Below are 22,883 nucleotides of genomic sequence, written 5' to 3'. Positions count from 1 at the left end.
AGGTCGTTTAATTGTAAGGTGTGACAAACTGCCGCAAATAAAACATATCCAAGGAATTAAGCCCGCGAATGACTGAGCCGTTAACTTTGAACACGTGCTTACAGACACGCGAGTGCCGCCGCGTTACACAGTTGTTAATTTTAATAAGCGTACAATGTTACAAGACAGACATAAGACAATGTATGCATCTGTTACTCATGTACTCGGCTTGGGCAGGAACGCCGCCTGAGCGTATGAAGTCAACACTTTGAATTTGATTAACACTAAAATTACTGTTGCAAAAATATAGTTCATACGTAAACAATATGACACAAAGCATCCTACTAGAATTAGAACACGCATCATTCTTAGCAGTAGTTGTCATAGATGTTTTAGTTTTTCATTAAATTCTGACACTGCCATAGCTTTGATAACTAAACTATTTGTTTTTTTCTCAGTTTACACTTTCAGTTCTAGTCTAAGGTTTCATAAAGGTTCACATTTCCTTTTTATTAATAAAGTTGTGTTGTGTGTTGTTCATCAACACGTTAGTGGAAATTAAAAATACTATTTTTGTTTCTTCCTCAGTATCAAATTATATCTATTTTTAGCATAAAATGATATCTCGATAACACCAGTTCTCAAACTCTTTACTTACATATTTTAAATTTAATTCCTAAGAGATTAATATATTTTCATTTATAATATTTCTTAAAATATACATTGTCAGATTAAAAAGGTCTATGACAATATCCAATAAGATGTAACATTATTCAGTAAAAGTAGATTGGATCCCGGGGGCCGAATTAACGCGTCCGTCGAGCGTCGCTAATCCACGCCTTGATGGCGCGTGAAATTGATTCTTCCTTCAATTATCCATTCTATATTATAATAAAGGAATTTTTATATTATCTTTTATAGTTGTCAACAGGTATTAAATTAGTGAGCTGTGAAGTCTTAGCTCGATGTATATTAATCGCTTTAATAAGAATTTGTAAGAACTACGAGAAAGAACTATAAAATGGCAGTGCTTTAACTTGAGAAAATAATCTCAATATTTTAAGATTAATCAACTGACGCTGAAGTTTATAAAAATATAATATTATGCACTTATAACAGTAATTTGTGAGACAGGATGGATGTTTGTTACTCTTTCACGCAAAAAGTACTGAACGGATTTGTTCAAAATTTAGTACACAGATAGTTTAAAACCTGGTCCAACACAAGATAGTGTTCATACCAATTTTATGTTCCCTTGGGCTTATTGCCGATACGGAGCGGGCGAAGCCGTTAACAACAGCTAGATCAATATTAAAAAAAAACGACTCCCGCACTAAGGAATTTAATCCTTGTGTCGCGGGGTGTTTCACAAACATACAATTCACATGCACAAGGACACCCAGACTCAGAACAAGCATTCGTGGATCACACAAATGCTTGTCCTACGCGGGATCGAAACCGCGACACGTCGCGCAAAGTGGGTTTGGCGTGATGACCTAAACCACTCGGCTATCCGTGCAGTAATATACTATAACAATCAACGAACAATTCTCCATTAAAAACAGAAAATCGAATACAAAACAAATGAACTCCATAATTTAGTGACACTAAGTTATACCGTCCACTCGGCATCGTCGAGCCGTCCAGGGTAACTTCCAGCAAAACATTACAAGTTCCACACAACAGATAAGTAGCGTAACTTGGGAACAACTGATTGTAGGTCAAGTGGCTCCACAACCGCTTTCCATATGTCAACATGTGATTCTATTATGTGTAGCTCCTTTATTTAGGTAAGGAAAACCATTTATCAATCGGCCCTGTAAGCCAGCGCTGGGACGCGACCTATATTTAAAACAGCTCTTTGTGAGTCTTCGCTGTACCGTTACCAATGATTTTTATGTCGCCTTTGATGCTCAGATCATACACGTGTACAGACTTAGCACTTATTAAAAGTTATATTGATAAAAGTGTTTGATGTGCCATCCAATAGAAATTATTATGCAATAACTTTTTTGAAGTCTATGTATAAATTATTTTCAAAGTTCATGATTGAATGAAGTAATTATAAGTCGCCCAAGTCTCAAATTAAATAATACAATTTAGGAAGGTATATCTATGTGATAAGGTGACTCTAAAACACTCAACTCATGACGTAATTTGAATGAAATAAAGTTTCGCAGCTGGCGGGACACCCCCGAGTATATTTCCTGAGTAACGGCCGTCAAATTCGGGACTGTCCTATTAAAAGTTGCCAAGATTATGGGCATTAGCTTCGAGGGAGAAATTCAAGTTTCTATAATACCTACGCTGCCATCTTGACGAATATTTTGGTGGTCCTGCTCTTTGGGGATCTGCTCCGTACTAAAACAGACTTTATTGGCAACGTTATTTTTTGCCAGAAAACGGACTTGAACTTTTTTTAAAGATATTCGATGTTATTATTTCTGTAATTGATTGGGAAGTACAATACACACATTTTTTTTGTTTAAGACAACAAGATACGATTCCTTCCCGACCAAATCATTCGTCTTCAATCCATTTCTATATTTCAGCTACATAAGTCAATGTGTGCAATCTTTTGTTTTGATACCTGCGGACAATCCCAAGCTATCGCCGCTCAACGATAATAAAACTGCCTTATCTCTCTTTATTAAGAGCTGAGAGTGGCATGTGAATTGCCTTTACTACAAGATTAATTAAATTATCGCTTCATTTATACTTTTATTGCAGTTTCATTGCCATTTGTTTTCCTAGGGTAAATATTTCATGGATTTATAAATATTATTTTATATTTTATGGAAGACGTAAGTTTTGCTACCTAATTACCTCTATTATATTATTTTTCTTGAACTTTATTATTATTGTTATCTACGGGACCCCATAAGGAAGAAGTTATCAGACTTCACCGAGTTTGTCCTCAAAGAGAATCCCAAACTCAAGTTCCCACGTTTTAATATTTGAAATGAGCTGTTTTTCTTTGAGTTTATAAAGTCCCTAACTTCACAATATATACCTTTTTAAAGGTTATGAGCCTCCTTGGAACATTTCTTTGCGTTCTTTTTAACTTACTGAAACTTGAAAATATTTTTTACTTGAGATAAACCCTTTTTGAAATAGATATTATTTTTGTGTTCAGTTCGTTTTATTGGAGCTGTAACTGTATCCAATTTTGTTTAAAAGATGTATCCATTACGTACATATATTAATCGTGTAGAAAGTATTCTTAGAAACTTGCTTATTAATGCTATAAGCAAAATAAACTGGAGATTTTTAAGATTCTTGAAAAAAAATATCTTTAAATTTAAATTATTACCTAAAAGGGTAAAAAAATATTGTAGCGAGCGCAAATTCAGAAAATCTGAAAATTGTATTACTGGGTGAACATTGCAAAAATACATTTTTCAATTAATATTATTATCGTGGTTACCTAACAATCAAACAATAATGGCTGATAATAAGCGCTAATAATACCTCTCAATATTATTGTTAGGTTTGTTATACGAACGTGAAATCAAATGTATTTACTAAGACAAGCGAGAGGGAATCTCAATCATAAGTGCGACGCTTGTGCAAGTCAGATTAATTTATTGAATTTCTAGAAACGTCGAGAACGTTCTGAGTTTACCGTTCGTCATGTGCTGAGTACTCACCGATGTCGGACAGTTAAGATGGAATCCAGTGAGAGCTATAAACAAAAATGTATAAAGCGACACTAACGTCCACCAAATAATATAAATCAGCGTGTAAATAACGCTGTTAACAATATATTGCTGAAGCCGTGGGGAGCGAGCCTCGATGTTACCAACACTTAAATAATTTCGCCCAAACGATGCTATGTAGTGCATAATTTATAGTGGACCACCAGCTTTATTTATGACCTGTAGGATAAAAATGTTAGCTGTTGTTGTACAATCAAACCAAAGGTTTTATAGCGCTTCGTAATACTTTCCCATTTATCTTTCTCATCTCGTTGCTATAGCAACAGACTACATATAACTCTTCATATTGTGAGTAAAACTTTGATAGGAAAATGATAACAGACCACCTTATAAATGACAAATAATAATTGAAACAGTAAAAACAAAAATTCTAATAAAAATATATGGAGACATTACTCGTCGCTCTGTAAGAACAATAAATAACCATGAGTTGTGGAGCCAGTGACTGTCAGCGGGTATCAACAACATTATTGCCAACTTTTCCAATAGAACACTAGCAAATTATTAAGTACAGCAATACAAAAACTACTGTGACAATAATTTACACTAAACACGTCTATAAAACGGGAATAATAAAATTATAATATCGAAAGTTTGTCTATAAGCCGGTGATGGGTGAAGAACAAACAGCTCCAAGTGGCCATTGTCCCCCGAATGTATCAAATTATGGGCACATTATCCGTGATGGCGGTATATTTCCACTGGTATTTCGACACCCTATTTATTTGGTATTATGGACTGTTCATTATATAAGTTTTTATTGCAAGGTCGTGGGACCGCCGATGGTTAGTTTACCATAAAATATGAGATTTATTTAATGGTCAGATATGAGGGGATGTCGGGATGGGACGTTATTTTCGATGATTTCAGTGAGTGGTTTCCTATTAAAGAATACTTTATTGGAAACGAGCTATTATTATTAACGACCGCTGTTTTAAGCCCCGGTGTACATTGGATTTTCGGTTGAAAAAACATGTTTAGTTTTATCGAATTGGTTTTTGTATTGGAAACTGCTAAAAACTGAATACCTAAACATTTCACGCCCCAGATAGTAAGTCCAAAAACGTTTATTTGTGAACATCCCCAACAGGCGGTATATTCATGAAAATTTTCATTTTAATTATGTATTTAGTTTTGATTTTGCCTAATCCCCTATTTTCAATGTTTTATCTAATTAATTTGGGCAGGGTACCACGATAATAATTATCGATGAAGATCCTTATAGGCAACAAGGGCAGCGATCGGAGTTCGAACAACACTTAGCGAACAAAAAGTGTGTGACGGTGTGAGTGGACGCTGACTAATGACTGTTTCATTGCATTACCACAACAAGTGTATTAGCTGAGGGCTCCCTCTCGCGCGGACCGGTCCAGTCCTCCTTCAAGATAAATGGATCAAGTGTTAATTGAGACCAAGTTACTAGCATCTTTGTTAAAAAATACTTTGTCGTTGAATGATATCTCTGGCAGAACATGTTATTTACTTATGTTATACATTTTAATTTGAAATAAAATCATCTAATTTTTCTTCATACCGTCGAAATTGTTTAAATGGATCCAAAACATTTTGAAGCAATATAAATACATGAATAGAAATTTCATATTCACTAGAAAAAATAATTCAAAAACTATGCGTAAATATTTTCATAAATTACGGATTCGACTCACTAAAACACGAAAAAATGAACGATTAATTTTAACTTTCAACTGAAATCATAAAACAATCTATTTATAAAATTTACTCGAGCCACTTAACGAAATATTGTACCCGTTAATAGCACTTAAATGTGCGTGACAAGCAAAATGTGTGACTGTGGCAAGGCGACGAGGGTTCCACAAACCTTCAATGAATATAGCCAAGTTTATAGTGCAAGTATTATAATATATAAGGTTCACTAATAGGCTTAAAAAAAATTGAAAATATTCTAAACGATTTTTCGCCAGTTAATTACTTTACATAACGGATGACACAAATAAGCAAATGAAAATAGAAGTACTCCTTTCTGTTTTTTATCTGGGGGTATAGGAAAATATTATTCAACCAAGTCTTTTAAGTGTTATGCACTAATAGATGCTTAAAAATCCCCAATGCTTGTCTTACAAATATTTTCATTCATTTTGTCCCGCCACAAATCATGGCGGCCCCAGTGCTGCGTCACCGCGCCAACTCGTACTCAACTCTGAACTAATTACAAGCCAAAAAGAAATACTCCGTGATTGATGGTTTGACTTTCTTAATATTTGAGCTTATGTGGGGAGGGTTATCACTATCATTTATCTCGGCATAATGACTCTTGAGTATTTTGTGAATTTGTCATTAGCCGAAATGTCAAATATAATTATACTTCTGAAACCAAATATTGATGGAGACATGGAGCTAAGCCGTCTGAATAGGATAAGCCTGAAACCAGTTCAAAAATAATTTTAAAGAAAATGAAAGTTTTTCTCAAGTGAAACCACTTCCAGTTCAAACGAATTTATTTTGCGAGCTTTAAAAACCAAGGACTACATTCCTTTAGTCCCGTATCTGGTAAATACTGATGTAATTATGAGGTAAATGTGTTCGCCAGCTAATCTAACACTAGTTCCATTACCCCGTGTACCTGGTCTCCGACCAAATTACTGTTATTTACACTCAAAATCGCGAGCTTATCGTCCCCGTCGCCGATAAGTGCCGCCCCATTTGCCTGTAATGGCGGCAAAATTAAGTTACACTCAAATGTAACGGCTGGAAACAGGAGCCCGATTTATTTTTGTTTTAAGCGCAGTTTGATTGAGCTGATACGATTTGACACTTGACTAGTTGAAGGGAATTGTGCTTGAGTGATAGCCTGATGGGATTTTGAATGATTTTTCCTTGAGAAGCGAAACGTAGTGGAACTGACGTTTTGAAAGGTTACCTAACGTGTTTGAATACTCTCAATGTTTTAGCCAAACGTGCCTTCAGCGGATTTACTTTGCTGCAGTATTTACTTTTCTCTAACTTAAAACAAAAGCAATCAGTGAAAGTACTCGAATAAAAGAGTTCACAAAATGGTATATGCAAGTGGGATAATTGTAAAATAAATAATTTGTGCATTTCTTCAGTAAACTGCTAACAACAACATATAACTTAAATGTAATTCTTAAAGATTATTTCCTATGAGCTTGAAGTATTCACTGAAAACATGGAGTAATGTAACAAAACCACTCAAGTAAAATTATTTCCAAAAAAACAGTATCGGGAATTAACGGAACACGGCCTAACATCTTCCTGCCATTAATCTGTCGGCAGGCGACGAGGCGCGAGACAGATGACGTCACGCAATCGATACCGACCCCACAGATGTAAAACTATTTAGTTTCTAGTAAGATATTAGACAAGCAGTACAGGAGTTGGTTTGAATCTGACTTTATTTATTTGCTCACAAAGTTATATTTCCCAGCTACTTTTAGTAAAGTATAAATAAAATCACTTGTATTTTTCAATCATATAACTCTTTCACTGCTACGATTTTCAACATACAGCTACGGGCTACAATAGTTTAAAAAAATTATCCTTTAATCAGAAATGCAAAGGCAATTGAAATTAACAGCAGTTATTAATTTAAGAGAAAATCTTAGCTCGTTTCATCTGAATATTTATTATGAAATAGTTAATAAAGTTGGTTGTTCACGGGAGCGCACTGCGAGGTGCCGTGCTTAGAACTTGATCGTGTCATTGCAAACAACAAGATACAAAGTTATTTCGAGCATGAAAACTCGAGTTATAAGTTCCCGCTAAGTTACTTTAACTGGTACCTTTAGTGTCGATGTTCTTAATAAGTTTTAAACAGCCTTTATTACTGTACACCTAAATGGGTTAAATTGGTAAAAACAATTAATTGGAGAGACGAACAACTTAGAATATAAGGCATGAAATATTAGTGAATAAATAGTAATCTTAAACGGATTTATGGGAAACTGACCATCGCAAAAATCTTTAAATAATGAATAACTTATTTGAAAGTAAAGGTGATATGTATGCTTTACAATTTTGTATTTAAAACCATCTTAGCAAAAACGTGGTATGATAAAAATTGGTACATTTTTAAAGACTGTTTACTTTCTTGCCTCTATTTTTATCAAACAGGAAAATGCCAATATGACCTACAAAAATATTATTTTCGTGCAATTATTTTATATTTATAAATATTGGTCTCATTAAGCAAAATTTTCCTCGAAAACTTACATAAAGAAGGTAAAAATGGCACGTGTCTGAATATCAGGGTGATATATTCGGCATAGTGTGAGCGACGTATAAGAATTAACACGTGCCCCAAATAGTCCGGTGTCGGGCCCTACATCGACAGCGTGTGATTAACGGTGTGACACGGTACAATATTCAAGCACCGACGGAAAATATCGAATGTAGTTCATACTTGTAGTTAATTTAAGAATCTGTTTTAGTTCATAATAATGCCAGATTGTTTTTTAGAAACATTCTTGCAAAGAAAGCAAAAATAATTATTGCTTATACTTTTAGTAGGTATATAAAGTGAGCTATAAGTATCAAGTGATCAATTCGTCCAAACCAGTTCCCAAGCAAAATACGACCAAAATTTATATAACTTTGAACTACAATTGAAGCTATCAAGAAAGGCAAACATTTATTTAGCCTGAAATAATGTCGCTGGTCCCTTTACCCTTTATCTAGTCTAAGCAAACATAGTTGTCAAAATAAAGCGGCTGGACACTACGAAAGTGGACTTTACTGTCCTAAGTATAAAGGCGGTATTGATGGTCCAGTCGTAATACGTTAAATTGTGTACCGTGTCACTTCGGAGAGAGTGGTCCGTGAAAAATGATCGGCTGCCATCACAGCGCCCGCTGGTGGTCACGGCACGTGAATAATTTGACAAGCCTGTCCTGATTTAGCCTCATCACGTGTTGTTATTTATTTGCTTCTGTCGGTAGAATTTCAATCTTCTGCCGATAGTGATAACGAATAATTTCCTGCGGAAATTCTTTCCCTATATATTTTATGTGGGATAATAAGAAATGTAAATTGATCACTACTCGTTTGGACGTGTAATCAAAATCAAACAGTTAGAAGTAAATTGAATTATTGGGTTATTATGCACTACTTTCATTTATGTTACAGTTAGCAATAAAAAAAACCTTAATTTTGTTACTTATTTTTAGCAAGCCTTAAATTGGTTTAACGAAAATTAAACAAAGTATTTATAATAGCTAGAGTAACATTTCCTCTGAAAGTTGGAAGTAAAGAAAATCGTAAGTTAAAGGTTTTCGCGGAAGGCAGGAGTTTTCATTGGCTGCGCTGCATTACAAACTCAGCTGTTGTTCAAACAATACGGAGTGGACCAACTTACTGCTGTTTATTACTCAAGACAATATTTAACACGAGACCCATTGCCTCTGGTGGGACAAATTGTGGAACTCTACGTAAATAATTAAGTGGTGCTTTATGTCAGGTTTAACCTCTTAAACTTTTATATAAAAGTTGGCACGACTTATACAATCTCAAACGGTTTAAAGTTTAAAAAGGCAAAATAATATTTTACAGGTAAGATTTATGTTATTGTGTCTATATACACAAAACAATATTATAAGTACTGTTTTTCTTGTCAATGGAAAGCTTTAGTAAATAATTAATATTTAATAGTATTTGATAATGTGAGTGTATTAATATGTCAGCTTTTCATACTAAAATATCTGTGTTCTACTAAAAAGTTTAATTTTTTGACTTGGAATTACATATTATATTCAAAAAAAATAATTTTAAACCTTTTGTAACCGTGTCAGCGACTGCGACTCTCTCTCTCAGTCACTACAGTATTCTGAGCGAAGAGCCTCTAAGTGGCTCTAACGGTGGAATGTTCTTCCATTTTGTAATCGGCCATTACTCTGATTTACGGCAAGGCCGAGCGAAAACCTCCGCTGTCGGTCGTGCACGCAGCCTCTGTCGTCAATACTTGTGACTAAGATTTAGAGAAACGGAAAGTTATTGCAGGAATTTTTAAGGCTAAATGAGCTGTATAATGTTACTGATTCTTGGCACAGTTTCTGTTGTGTGGGTAGTTTGTTATGGCTTTAAGTTTGGTACTTAGCTTAATAGTTTCTTTTCTGTAACTGAAAGAATTGTGTGAAAATAAAAAATGGTTATTTATTTGTAACAGTTTTATCTTAACGTTTGCAGAGCACAGTCTCAACGTTGTTCAAAGCAAGTTATTATATAACTGAGTTAACTTACTTTGTTTCAGATTCTTAAGTAAATAATCAATGTTAACTAAACAACATTAGCCTTTAATAACGACGAACGATCAAATAATACTCGACGTTTACGAGGGAACTCGGGTCTACGCGCACGTAGCAACCCGCTACGATGCTACGGCGTAGGCACTAAGTTACAATGTTAGCTTGATATCAAAACTTATTACGTTCTCGTCAGTTTATGACCATTATATATAACTGTGATATAGGTGTGTGTGAATTTATATGATATAGCACTGGCTACGCAGGTGCTACGTTTTAGAGAAAAGCTACGGTCTAAACATAGAATGTAACCTAAACCATTTTATATATCTTTTTGAATAGTTTGACTGAAATTCCAACTTAATAACACACAATATTGTTTTGATTATATTAAGGAGGTACTGCGGCTTTATAGATGCATAAACGTATAAAACAATATTACATTAAAATATGACTTCATAAAATTCATGCACATTATTTTAATGGAGTTGCAAATAAATGTGTGCCATACACATTTATGAACTTTCAGAGGTATACATCTTGCTCGATGCAGGCAAAGCAGGTTTAAAATAAAAAGTTATTAATTTTGAATTTACATAAGTAATTATGGTAATTACATTCGCACCTTAATCCAATGTAGTTAAACAACAAATAGTGAACAAACAACGCCTGAATATTACATTAGTTGGTTTAATTATGTACATTATAATTTATTCCATTGATAATTATGTTCGTTCGAACATAACAGCAAACATGGATAATAACTGTTGTTTTGAATATATTAGGTGAATGGTATAATTATTTCAGTGAACTAAACTGTGATCATTAGAATCCATGTATATATGTATACAGCCCGATAAAAGTATATTCATTTGTAAACGCAATGTTTTTTTGAATATATTTTGTATGTTTTGTATATAATAAAATGAAACACTACAATTATTCTTAAAAGAAAGAAACGTCCAGCAACTTCCCATTAAAATACGTGTCCAGTTTAGTTTCTCCATCATCACTTTAGTTACAAAGTACTTTAATACTTAAAAATATAAAAGTCATACTTTATAGCCACGTTTAGCACTAGCCATTTTAGACGATTGAAACTCAAAATCAATTCGACGAAACAATCCCACGATCGTATCCTACAAAGTTAAAAAGGCTTCTAGTTTTTTCATAAAATTGCCTTCGTTCGTAATGTGCACAAAGCTTCAAGGCCCCAAGTATCTTATACGTAGCCTTATAAGATTGTATGAAGTTCGTTTCCTTTGCCGAGTTGAGACGAGTTCAGACGACGCGAATGCAATAATCGCCGGCAACCTTTGACGTCTCCATATAATGTATGCGCTTAGAAACTGATGCTCATGTACTTATTGCTGTGTTGACTACATTCTCTTCGAATGTATTGTAAAATGTATCATTAGGTGCTTAGCTTGTTCAATGAGCTAACTTCGTTCTACAATGGTCAGCAAAAAAACCGTTTTAAGTTATTTTTTACTAGATTTAGCAGAATTCCGGATTTCTCCTACAATTTTGCACTAAAAGGTTTTTTGGGATGAATAATAGAGTTACAATTCTGTCACCAAAAAAAAATATTGTTCCCCAATTCAGCAATTAACCGTTCTCCTAAACTATGTCATAAAACTGGTTCGTAACGCGACACATAAAAGGGTATCGACGCGCGACGTGACGCGCATGTTTAGGGTCCCGCGTATCGATAATAAAACCCAAACGCCCGGCGGTCCCGTAGTTTGTTGCACGTTTTATTACTTTTATTTACTTTTAGGGTTCAAAGATTGAAACTTGATGTTATTTTTTTAGAATCAAGTGATATATGGTCTGACGTTAATGCGAAGTAAAAGAAAATGACCAACGGTTTACAGAGAATTTTCTTTTATATCTCAAGAAAATCTCTTTTGTACCAAACAAACATCTATCTCAGTGACTTTAATTTCATAATTCGCTAAATGTCAAATGCCTTTCAATTTGTTTGGCAAATTGATAATAAAAAACAAATTGCGTGGAACCTTCTCATCCATCTTGACCTTTATACAATAATTGAATCAGAAAGAGATATGACATAGCCAATACAAATGTTTTTTACTAAACTTTCAAAAACGCTTCTGTATGTATTTGTCTAATTTTCAACAATACAGCTCTGTCACTACGTTACTTGGCAACTATCCAGAAAAAAGTATGTTATTATAAAATGTGAACCCATTAAGTGGCAGCCACAGTCTACTAATCAATCTCTCAAAATCAAACACACTCTCAAATCAAGAGAACAACCTGACCAATGATACGTGGTTATTATAATAATCAGCAGCGAACCACACCACAGCGCAGTAAACAGGCGGTTGTTATTGTGAGCATATGGTTTATGAATTAACTGACTCGCGCAGTTAGGATAGCGGACAAGTAGGCTTGTCCACTAGTGAGGCCAGTTTGTGGAAAACACGCTCCTATTTCGATATTATTGGTGTCACATCGAGTTCATTTTGTATTCAGAATTTTCTTAATATATTTTGTTTTGTATTTGTAAAGTGAAACAATTTACATAAAATAAGCTCTACAGCTAGTTTAGATTAGAATTGTAGAAACTATTTGTGAAGAGTTGTAATGAGATCTAAATTCCATGATAAATGATTCATATGATTTTCTGTTGTTGTTCTAAAGATAATTGCCAAAATCCACTTCAGTGCGGGCTCTCGAAGGGTGAGGAGGATAACGTAACAATCTCGCTCGTTAACCGATTAATAGACACTTATTCTGTTATTCAGGCCAACGTCAGCCGAACTAATCTCGAAACCAAACATTTTCTTTGAGAATACCTTTTCTTTTCCTTATACTGTCTAAACAAGCAAAATTAATTTTGGAAAGTGGTACTGCCATTTTTATGTAAAAGATCACTTTTTATTCATTCCATTAGATTCAGTACACCACTACAGAGCGTCCTGTTAATATTCATTAGTGTAATTACTCTGTTCCCCCCCCCTGGAGTCGGTGCCTCCTCTCGCACCCCTCCCTCGCCTCTTTGTCACCGGAGCTCTGAAATTCAGCCACTTTACGGAGTCAAGTGACTTATTATTTATGAAGTGCCCGATCTGAATTTTTCCTAAATAAAATTCATGATATTTTTAAAGAGAAAAATAAACTTCACGTTTTGTCGTAGAGAATTATTGTTTTGTATATTTTCGTTTTTGTAACTGTATCTCTGAGTGACGGTTTCAGGAATAAAAAAAGGTGGAGTCTACATTATGCCCATGTTGCTACTAATTTATCTCTTAAATTAAGATATGACACTTAACGACCTTTTAACAATATACTAACATTAGATAGATGTAGTAATACAGTAAACAACTCCTTACTTACAAAAAAGTTCTTACAGAAAATTAAATAAGTAAATAAATAAACATCAGCCTTTACTTTAGAGTGAAGATAAACAGAGCTGACGACATTTTTTATATCTCTATCAATATTTACAAAACAATGAAACTGGATTGCTAGTTAAACACATTTCACCACAAGTAAAATATTTTTACATCAATTTCAAAACTATTTATGCAAATTAAAGTATGCCAGTTCAACAAATGGAATCGCGTGACGTTATTTAAGGTAACAAATGCTGGCAACACTTGTAAATAGCTTATTTAAACTGGAATAGAGGAGAAACTGAGTTTATTCAACGAAGGTATTATAAAACGGTAAACATTTACCACTATATAAACTAAACAGCAGGGGAAATTATTCATGAACTCGGTTATCACTTATTTATTTTAGATTCAGTCGTGCTAATATTATGAATAAGAAAGTGAGTCAGTCTGTCTTTCTATTTGTCTGTTAAGCTTTCACTGAACTAAATTGGCATGGAGCTTAAACTTCACAGCAATCTAGAGAAGAATCTAACTTAGAGTAAGTGTACTTAAAAAGAAATCATTTTGGTATTGACCTTATCCCAAATGAATACAAAAATATGTGTTTTTAAAATGCTTATAGAAAGAGTAGAGAGTTGAGTTTTTAGTAGATTAAGCTTTATTTCTGGTGAAGGATAACAGATTAATTTCGTATATATCTCTGGTCTGCTGGCATCGTACTCGATACGTAACAGTTGGCAGGCACGACTGCCTCCAATATTATAGAGTGTGAAGCCATTGCTGCTCGTGCCAACACTCATTCCGGATATCACTTTTGTAATTATAAACGTATTTGTGCGACTGCAGACCTGATTGAATACTAAAATATAAAAAATACTAAGTGATTGATAAATTATAAAGCAACGAATTCTGTTTCAGAAAATGAACGGTTTATTTTATATTTTATTAAATAAATTTATTAAAAATATTGAGATAATTGTGGCTTTGTTTGAAGTTTAATACTTTTTAATGTTTTCATCTATGAAAGCTATTTTAATTGCAATCAGTGTTGATTTCACTTGACACTGAATAAACTGACCGTGAAACACGATATCATGCAAAAAACAAACAGCCTTAAATCCCAATTTACTTAAACATTTACATACTTGCATAACGTTCCCGACAATACTGCACTGTAGAGTTCCAGCTTCGTTCAAATGGGACGGTTGCATCGCGTGATCGTTTTTGTAGCCAATCGCGTGCGAGTGACGCGACCCACTCGCGTCCGCCGTAATCGCCCGCTAACGTTCTAAATATGCACTACCACCCGATTGTTGGATTGAAAAATGTGTTTGTTAATGGATGTTGATTAAGTAACTACTATGTTGTTTTGGATTGGAAATTTTAAATTACTTTGCATTCTAAAATTTTGTTTGTCGATTTATATCGGTGATAGTTTATGGTTGGCAAGCATGAACTTGCACGTTGTTTTTGAATATTGACTTTAGGTATAAATTTTAACGTAGGAAAAGTATTTTTGTGTTTGTACATGTGAAGTGAATGATTGTGAAAAACTGTCTCATCAAATATCTGTGAAAGCACTAATGTTTACTATAAATACGAATTGAATTCCGAAAAAATACCGATAAGACCTAATAAAAGTAATTCCATGTATTTGATTCGCACCCGCGCCTCGCCTCGGCCTCCATCCGAATCGGAACGCTTAACCAATAACTTGGCAATGCAATATCAGAAAACGGTTAGTATCACGAAAATTGTTCGGCTTTCAGCGATATAAAGTGTACTACCTCGGTTTAAATCCATTTTAGAATATATCTCTTTAGTCGAGGGAATTTTTGAAGCGAGGAGCGCACGGTGTAAATGTAGCGAGGAGGAACGGGTTTATTTCTTTTGGCAAGCGGAGACACGGCGCGCGGCAAGTATGCCATTGTTCTAGATGTGTTGCTGAAATTTTCGGTTTTTTTATTAATTCATTATTTTCTAGTATGGAATTTGTGAGTTCATATTCACTTATTTGAAGAATTGAGTTGCGTTTAAGACTTGATTGTGCAAAGATTTGCTGCTAATTAAACCACTGACTATTCAGTGTAGACTGTAATCTGCGGGAATGAAAATTGTAAAAGTAATAAATATTGCACATGACTAATAAAACATTTCATTCTTTTTTGATAAGCCGTTTTATCATTGATAAAGCATTAACTACTAAAATAAAATAAAAAACATATGTGTAAAAACACTATTCCATTTTCGAATATACTTTTTTTATTAAAATCGTTTTTTGTGAACAAACAAAGAGGTTTTGTATTTGAAAATTAAAACAAAGTAGTGCTGTTTGTTTGCAGTACGTTCAAGAAAATACGTTGCATAGCCGGCATGTAGCGAGACAAAAGATTCAACCTTGGTACGCGTGTGGAGTCACAAAAGAACTTCATCGCTGTCATTTCCATTTTCTTGGTGCACCGCAGACTTATCGTACGGGGCTAGAGAAACAGCGGGCTTTACGAAAACACTGTGAGAACGGAACTAAATACAATTTACAATAAAACCAACTATGTTACCATTACCGCTATGTTATGATTCACTTATAAATGTTACTGTTAATAAATACATTAAATTATCCTCGCGTTACATTGTTTAACTTATAATTTGGGATATACATTCACAAAACTTTTGCCACTCTTTCGATTATATTATGATAATAATACTTACCTTCAAAGGGGAAAAAATGTGTGTGAGAAAACTTGAGGACAATGAAAACTATTTTCTCTTGTAATTTTCGCGTATCTCGTGGCCCAACCACAACTTTATGTGCTCTGCCGTGTTTCCTTTATAAGAGGGCGGGCAAAGGCTTCGTTCTTATTTCCGGTTCGGTGGCGGTGGGTGTGACGTCACGTAACCGGAAGCGAACTGCGCTCACCGACATATTCCCATAATAATATGTTGTTTTTCATTTCTCAATCTCAATTCCTGGATTTGAATCTTAAAATATCGCGAAGAATTTCGGTTTGACTGAATTTATTGAACTGAATATTGGAGTTGTGTTTCAGCGTGTTTGCATTGAATCCATTTCATTTTTTGCGTCCAAGAGATTTTAGTAATATGCGACAAATGCTTTTTATTATTTCTCTAAACATGTTTCATGGAAAGCCTTATTTGTTCAAGAAAATCAGTGTAACATCAAACGCAATAACTGTTCCAAACTTAAATAATCAAGTTGTGTTTGTGTTGGCACATACATCCTGAGATATGCCTTAGATTGGTAAACATGGCTGCGGTATATTACGTTGGCTGTCGGCTCTCCGCTGGCGCCAATATTTGGCCAACCTTGACAAAGACGATCAACCAATGTTGTGTTAGTCAAATTGAGTGTGCAAGCGTGGAACGTATTTCGTAGATAAGAGTATGTTGCAACTTCAGAAAAGTAACAAGAATTTTAAGAAAAGTGACTGGTTAAGTGAAGTTTCTAGGTATTTAATGTTGACAAAGTTTCTTTGTCAATTAGCCATAAGCATTAAACCTTCTTAAGCCACGAATAAGCTTATTTTCCGTAAAATATTTCACTCTTAATTAGTTTATTTAACTGCCAGAGACCCAAGACCTCTCGTAGAACTAAGTACCAACCCATTACAAGTGTTAGTATTGGATCCAACGTTGGTCTCACCTTTGCTGTTAACACAAACACTATGCAAATCTCTGTGGCCTCAGGTGGCCAACCTCGATCTTATTTGTTAATTGAATATTTAATTTAAATTGAACACAAACAACTTTAATTGTTTATAATTTTATGAAATTAAAAAAGATATCATCCACTAATTAAAGTATTTGACATATTTTTTTAATATTTCACAAGAAATTTTTCGTGAACTTAGATTGTCTTCGCAACTTGAAGAAAAAATTGTCAAACAACCAAACATTTTAGCCCAAACATTTGACACAATATAAACAGGTCCTTGCTTTAATTTCCAAGTGACACATCTCAATAATTACACATGCACATCAATGATTTATATCTCTCCGTACGTTAATGGAAGCCTCGCTGTGACAGACTTGAAATGGTTTAATTTAAATTTTCTAATTTATCACGACTTCGGTTTGGTGTTCACAAGTTTGTTGCCAAAAAGACTTTAATTAAGTTCGCTGTTTATTACGAGAGTATGCTTGAGTAATGAAGTAAATTGCAATGAAACGAGAGATCATTCTTGAGACACACTCAAGTAACGAGGTAATGTTTTGATTACAATTAATGTGTTAAGTTTAGGAACGTTATGTATATTTTTTATATAATTCTAATCTTATTTTTCCGTATTTATCTTATGCCTTATGCTGGGCTATATTTGTTTATTATTTCTTGATTATTATGTTATATAGACATTAATTTGTGTAATATCGAATCATGATACGATATATTAATCCGTATCATACTATACTTTAAATACTATTCATTGCATTGATTAATTAATGATTCAATCAATTAATGTATTGAACATCTATATTAATTATATTACCAGCTGCTATATATCATCTTCTGTTTGTATTATTTGTGCCAATGTCCAATTATTGATCGCCTACTTACCATAAATAGGATTTAACTACCCAGGGTAGATAGGAACGGTAATCGTATACGAGTCGAAAAACCAAAATTCAACTGTTTTTAAAAGATACGTAGCTACCAATGAAAAGTTATCATTTTGCACAAGACGTTAAGATTCATTTTTACTTGAAATTAAGACCTCTAAAGTAAGACTGTTGCACTTGTAAAAGCGAGATAGTGCCGTACACAGCGTAGAGCGGCCACTATCTAATTCTAGATGCGTCAATCTGTCCTAGCTGCGTATACACATCCTATGTCTCTCTTCCAGTATCCAGCCCCACAAATGATCATGCACCTGTCTCTACAGCAGTACATTGTCTGCAGGTGTAGGCGTGCTTGCGGGCGTGGGCGGCGGCGAGGGCGCGCGCCCCGAGCGGCCTTACTTCGACGACGTGTCGCCGCGGAACGTGTCCGCCGTCGTCGGGCAGGCGGCCGTGCTGCGGTGCCGCGCCAAACACATAGGGAATAGAACTGTAAGTATTACTGTAAACTAACTATACACACTTGTACAGAGTAGTTAGGTGGAGATTAAAATAAGTTTATGAGTTGGAATCTAAAAACTAGTAAAGATAACTCATATGTCCACACAAAAAGTTATTTCATTTAAAGCCACATTTGCACTTCATCATAAGATTAGCTAATAACAATGTTAATGCTCTCAAAAAGTACTAAGAGTATTATAAAAATCCAATTTTGTATTTTCGACACCAAATAAAAATCTTAATGCAAAACTACAATACAATTATATACTGAGATTAATAATACCGGCTTTTTGTAATGCTATGTTAAAATTATTTATTATCGATACTAAGATAAATTACTGCACAGTGAACCAAGTATTCAATTTCTGTAGAAACGTTCTCAATAACAACGTCCAGCCTGCAGTAACAACGGTCTAGAGTATCAATTGTAAACTGCAAACCTGAGAACAGCTACAGTATTAATTACATCGTCCCCGCACTATTTCTGCTGCTTCGAACACCTAAATCAAAACTTGGAATCCCTTAATCAAGATTTACAACTGTCGTTAAGACATGTTACAAGACCAGGGTATTCAATCAACATAATCCGAAACATAAATTACTATTATTACAGCAATGATTGCGGCCACATCCCCTCCGGTCAGCCGACCGAGATATTAACCCGAGCGGTTATTATCTTAGTCATTAATACCTTGATTACTATGCTCTATACATACGCTTTGTAACCGAGCCACAGTCGTCAATGTATAGCGGAATACATTAGTGTAGTGTCACTCGCGCATTGAGATAGATGACTGACGGATTATGCTGCCCTTGTTATTATTGTGAGCGTAAGCCCGGCTAACAAAGCGAGGGACAGATGCTTATAATTACTCCCAAGATTTTGTCATGAAACCCCAGTGTGACTTGAGCATGACATTAGTACTGTCACAATCTATTGTATTTTTTTAAAGTTTAGATAGAATCAGTTAAAGCGATTGGTATTATGTAGACTGTAGGTACTTTTTCAAGCTCAAAATTTTTTCTTCAGGTGATTTTACAACGGGTTTTATCGCGAAATACGAATTAACTGTCAAATCAAACACTTCTAGCAAGATAAGATGTCACTTTAGACTGAAAATGAGAAATCTAAGTGCCATTAGATCCTAACGACTAGATTATTGTAGGGGCTTAACGTTCGATTTTTTGCGCTTAATGTCAAAATACGTTTACGCTTACCTTTTCACTAAAGCAAAATTACGACTGTGAATGTGAACAAATATTCACGAGAGCGACTGAATATAAGATAGAAGATCCCATTTTTAAGAGAAGTATGATGTTCTGATTGCTTCCATAAAGTATTTCTGTGTCGAGCCGCGGCCGCGCGGGTCGAACACGGGTGGAGATTTACATAAGAAATCAAACCCACATCTCGTCGATATTCCCAAGTTATCTCGGCGACACAGATAGAACCATACCAATCGAGTTTCACATGACCTCTGCTGCCATAAAACCTGCCCGCCACCTGCCAACCTCTTGAAATATCATTTTTCAAGTCGATGTCCTCATTGGTTCGATATCCCTCCTCAGGTCCGCTCCACTGGCCGCCATATTAATGGTCGAGGGACCCCCAACCCATTCGAGAAAATAAATAGCCGTCTGACATGTCCTGCGATGCATTATAATATATTGTTCGGCATGGATTATCTGCCGTCATTTTCTTGTAAAAAGGCCCGTGGATTACGAACCCTTTTTCTGTTTTTATGCGGTTCTGATGGGTTTTCTGTGTAGACCTCAAGTGTGCGCTGAGTGGTGTTTTCGAAACTCAATACTATTGAATTATTCTATTTCACGAATGTTCCTAGAATAGTTCAGAATTGATTGAAGTTAGCGAGGTTCAAGTAATATTAATTATCCTCATAAATATTGAAATGTCCCATCATAAGTATTGTATCTTTTCGGACATTTGCTGGAAATGTTTGCGGAATGGCTCTTATAATGGTTTGATATTGTCATAATGACGATACTCGTTAAAATAGCTTCAACAGCAATTTGGCACAAATGTATTATTTAGGTCACCACAAACTGTACACACCTTTATAATAATACTGTTTCGGTTTTCTTTCAACGTCAGAACAAATCTACAATTGCTTTGTAACAAAATGTCAACGAAATATGTAGTTATTTTCGACGAGAACTATTTTTAGTTTGTTTGACACATATCACTGTTATTTCAGTTTCCCTGTTATAAAGACTTTTAAATGCTATTGTTAGCAACTTATAATTATGATGATAAAAGTGTACAATCAATCTTATCAAATTATATGGAAAAAAAGGGTTTTTTCGTCAAAAACTAATACATCATGTTGAAACAATTGGCGCAGTGTTTCCGCACGTAAACCTTCAAATCTCATCAAAGTGTATCGCACAAGTCTCGCTCCAGCGAGCACGGCGGGAGCTGTATAAATCTTCCTTAGCCCTTGACGAGGACAATAAAATAAACAAATGCCCGACACACTTTGCGGAAATAAAATACGACGACCGCTGACCCATTTCAATTGTGAGGTTAATTCATCAAATTTCTGGGAATGCTCAAGAGGCATCGGGAAAAAATCCTCTCGGTCGCTTAGCCGTTACTTAATTATATTATTTTAAAGGCTGTAAACAGTCTGAGGACGTTCCATCTTGCTTAATTACAGGGCGGGCTTACGGGCTCACCCCCAGCTTACTCTAATTACGTAGAAAAACAAAAACCCAACAAAAGGGAGGGGAATTTATTTTCTAATTTCTCAGTCTGGAGGGCTCTCGAATTAAAAATATAATTCAAACGTTTATTGTCGGTGTAATTTTAATCAAAGGGCACGGCCTATCTCTTTGTTATGTAGGAAAATTGGGGAAAAAGAAGTCGCCTCCGGCTCACCGCTGTTGTTAGCACCCAGATCATTCTCCGTTTGTATTTAATCGAAGCACACAAATGTATTTACCTGGAATTTTATAGAATCTAATATTTGTAATCTCATTACATAGTACGATAGCCACCAGAGAAGGAAAACTGGGTAAAGATTATTTCGCTTACAGTTACAATTTTAAAAAGAGACGTTTCATAATGAAATCTTACCCACCCGTCAACATTTACTGAATAAGAAACACTTAGCAAATAGTTCACGATATGAGTATTGTTATGTGCCTCAAGATATCAAATACAATTGGCTATAAGAAGTCCTGTCTCGGTACCTAATATATTCCGTAGTGCGGTCCTCTCAGATTGAGTGACGAGAGACAATCCTCTCACACAAACCACGAGACTCAAAGGGTAGGGTGGGAGTGAGAAAAGCTCCATATTCTATTAATATTAAGGCACAAATCAATATTGAAGGACTAATCAAAAAGGGACGAGATCAACCTTGGAGGTATATTGAATATTGATGTTAACGAGTTTCGCCCTTCTTAATAGACACGGGAAGGCACAGAGCAATGTGGAGTGCTCTCTAATTGATATTCGTCAGGTAAAGTTGGACTCAACTTAAGCTCGGGCTTCACTCGATAATTTTGATATTTGAACCAAGTTAGCCGGTTTTTGAGACCCGCGGGACCTTAGTTTGTAATTCCTGTTATTACTACGCTTGACGTTTTGAACAACGTTTGACGTTTACTAATTGAGTTATTATTGACGGCTGACACAGTTACTCGAAAGTTGAAAGTTTTGTTTTCGTCCGTTCAGCGGTTCCGGGTCAAAACAGTAAAATATAACTTTTGGATTGCTATTTAATATTTATAACGAAAATTAGTCAATGTTGGCATCGACCACATCACATTATAATGTTTTATAACAACTTTGATCTAGAATATTTATCAGCTAATCCCGAATGTATGTCGTAATTCGATACGTTGATACTTGTATTTATTTATTTTTATACTGGATATTTCGCACAACTAAATCATATCACATTAAACAACATTTCAAAAACAAAACCTCCATTCACCTTCAGAGTACCTCAATCATTAACTAATATTTTTGTCACAGGTATCATGGATGAGAAAACGTGACCTGCATATCCTGACCTCCCACATCTTCACGTACACTGGGGACGCGAGGTTCAGCGTGCTGCACCCAGAACCGTCAGACGACTGGGACCTGAAGATAGACTACGTCCAGCCGCGCGACGCGGGCGTCTACGAGTGCCAGATCAACACTGAACCAAAAATCAACATGGCCGTCATCCTATCAGTCGAAGGTGATTGTTATACAGTCATACTTTTCACCTTCCATTAAAACGAATTATTGAGGTCTTGGTTGGAAGAATGAGTCAAGCCCCTCTCTACTACGAGTGCTCATGACTATACTCGTACGTTCGCTATGTCGCTTCTTGGGATATACTGAAAATAGGAGGTCAGCGTTAGTTTGATTCATCTTAGTCATGTTAATATTACGAATAGGTAAGTGTGTAATTTAAAATATAAATAAATACGAATCTGCGGCTGATATTTATAAAGTCTCGAATTTTTGACACTGAATCAAAATACTTTGTTAT

General features: G+C 35.0%; 1 protein-coding gene across 3 annotated transcripts in view; it reads left to right on the top strand.

The window, feature by feature from the left end:
- Positions 1-22,883, top strand: part of LOC113503286 (protein sidekick-1-like) — a 108,116-nt gene that overhangs the window by 73,444 nt on the left and 11,789 nt on the right. For all 3 annotated transcript variants that reach the window (XM_026885135.1, XM_026885136.1, XM_026885134.1), the window contains 2 exons: positions 18,215-18,363; positions 22,376-22,586. In XM_026885135.1, the coding sequence (XP_026740936.1) occupies positions 18,215-18,363; positions 22,376-22,586 (360 nt within the window). The remainder of the gene's footprint in view (positions 1-18,214; positions 18,364-22,375; positions 22,587-22,883) is intronic.

This window comes from Trichoplusia ni, chromosome 19 (genome assembly GCF_003590095.1).
Source record: "Trichoplusia ni isolate ovarian cell line Hi5 chromosome 19, tn1, whole genome shotgun sequence".
In the NCBI taxonomy this organism is placed as follows: domain Eukaryota; kingdom Metazoa; phylum Arthropoda; class Insecta; order Lepidoptera; family Noctuidae; genus Trichoplusia; species Trichoplusia ni.
Note: the sequence above shows the minus strand (reverse complement) of the source record. Positions and strands in the feature narration are given on the sequence as shown.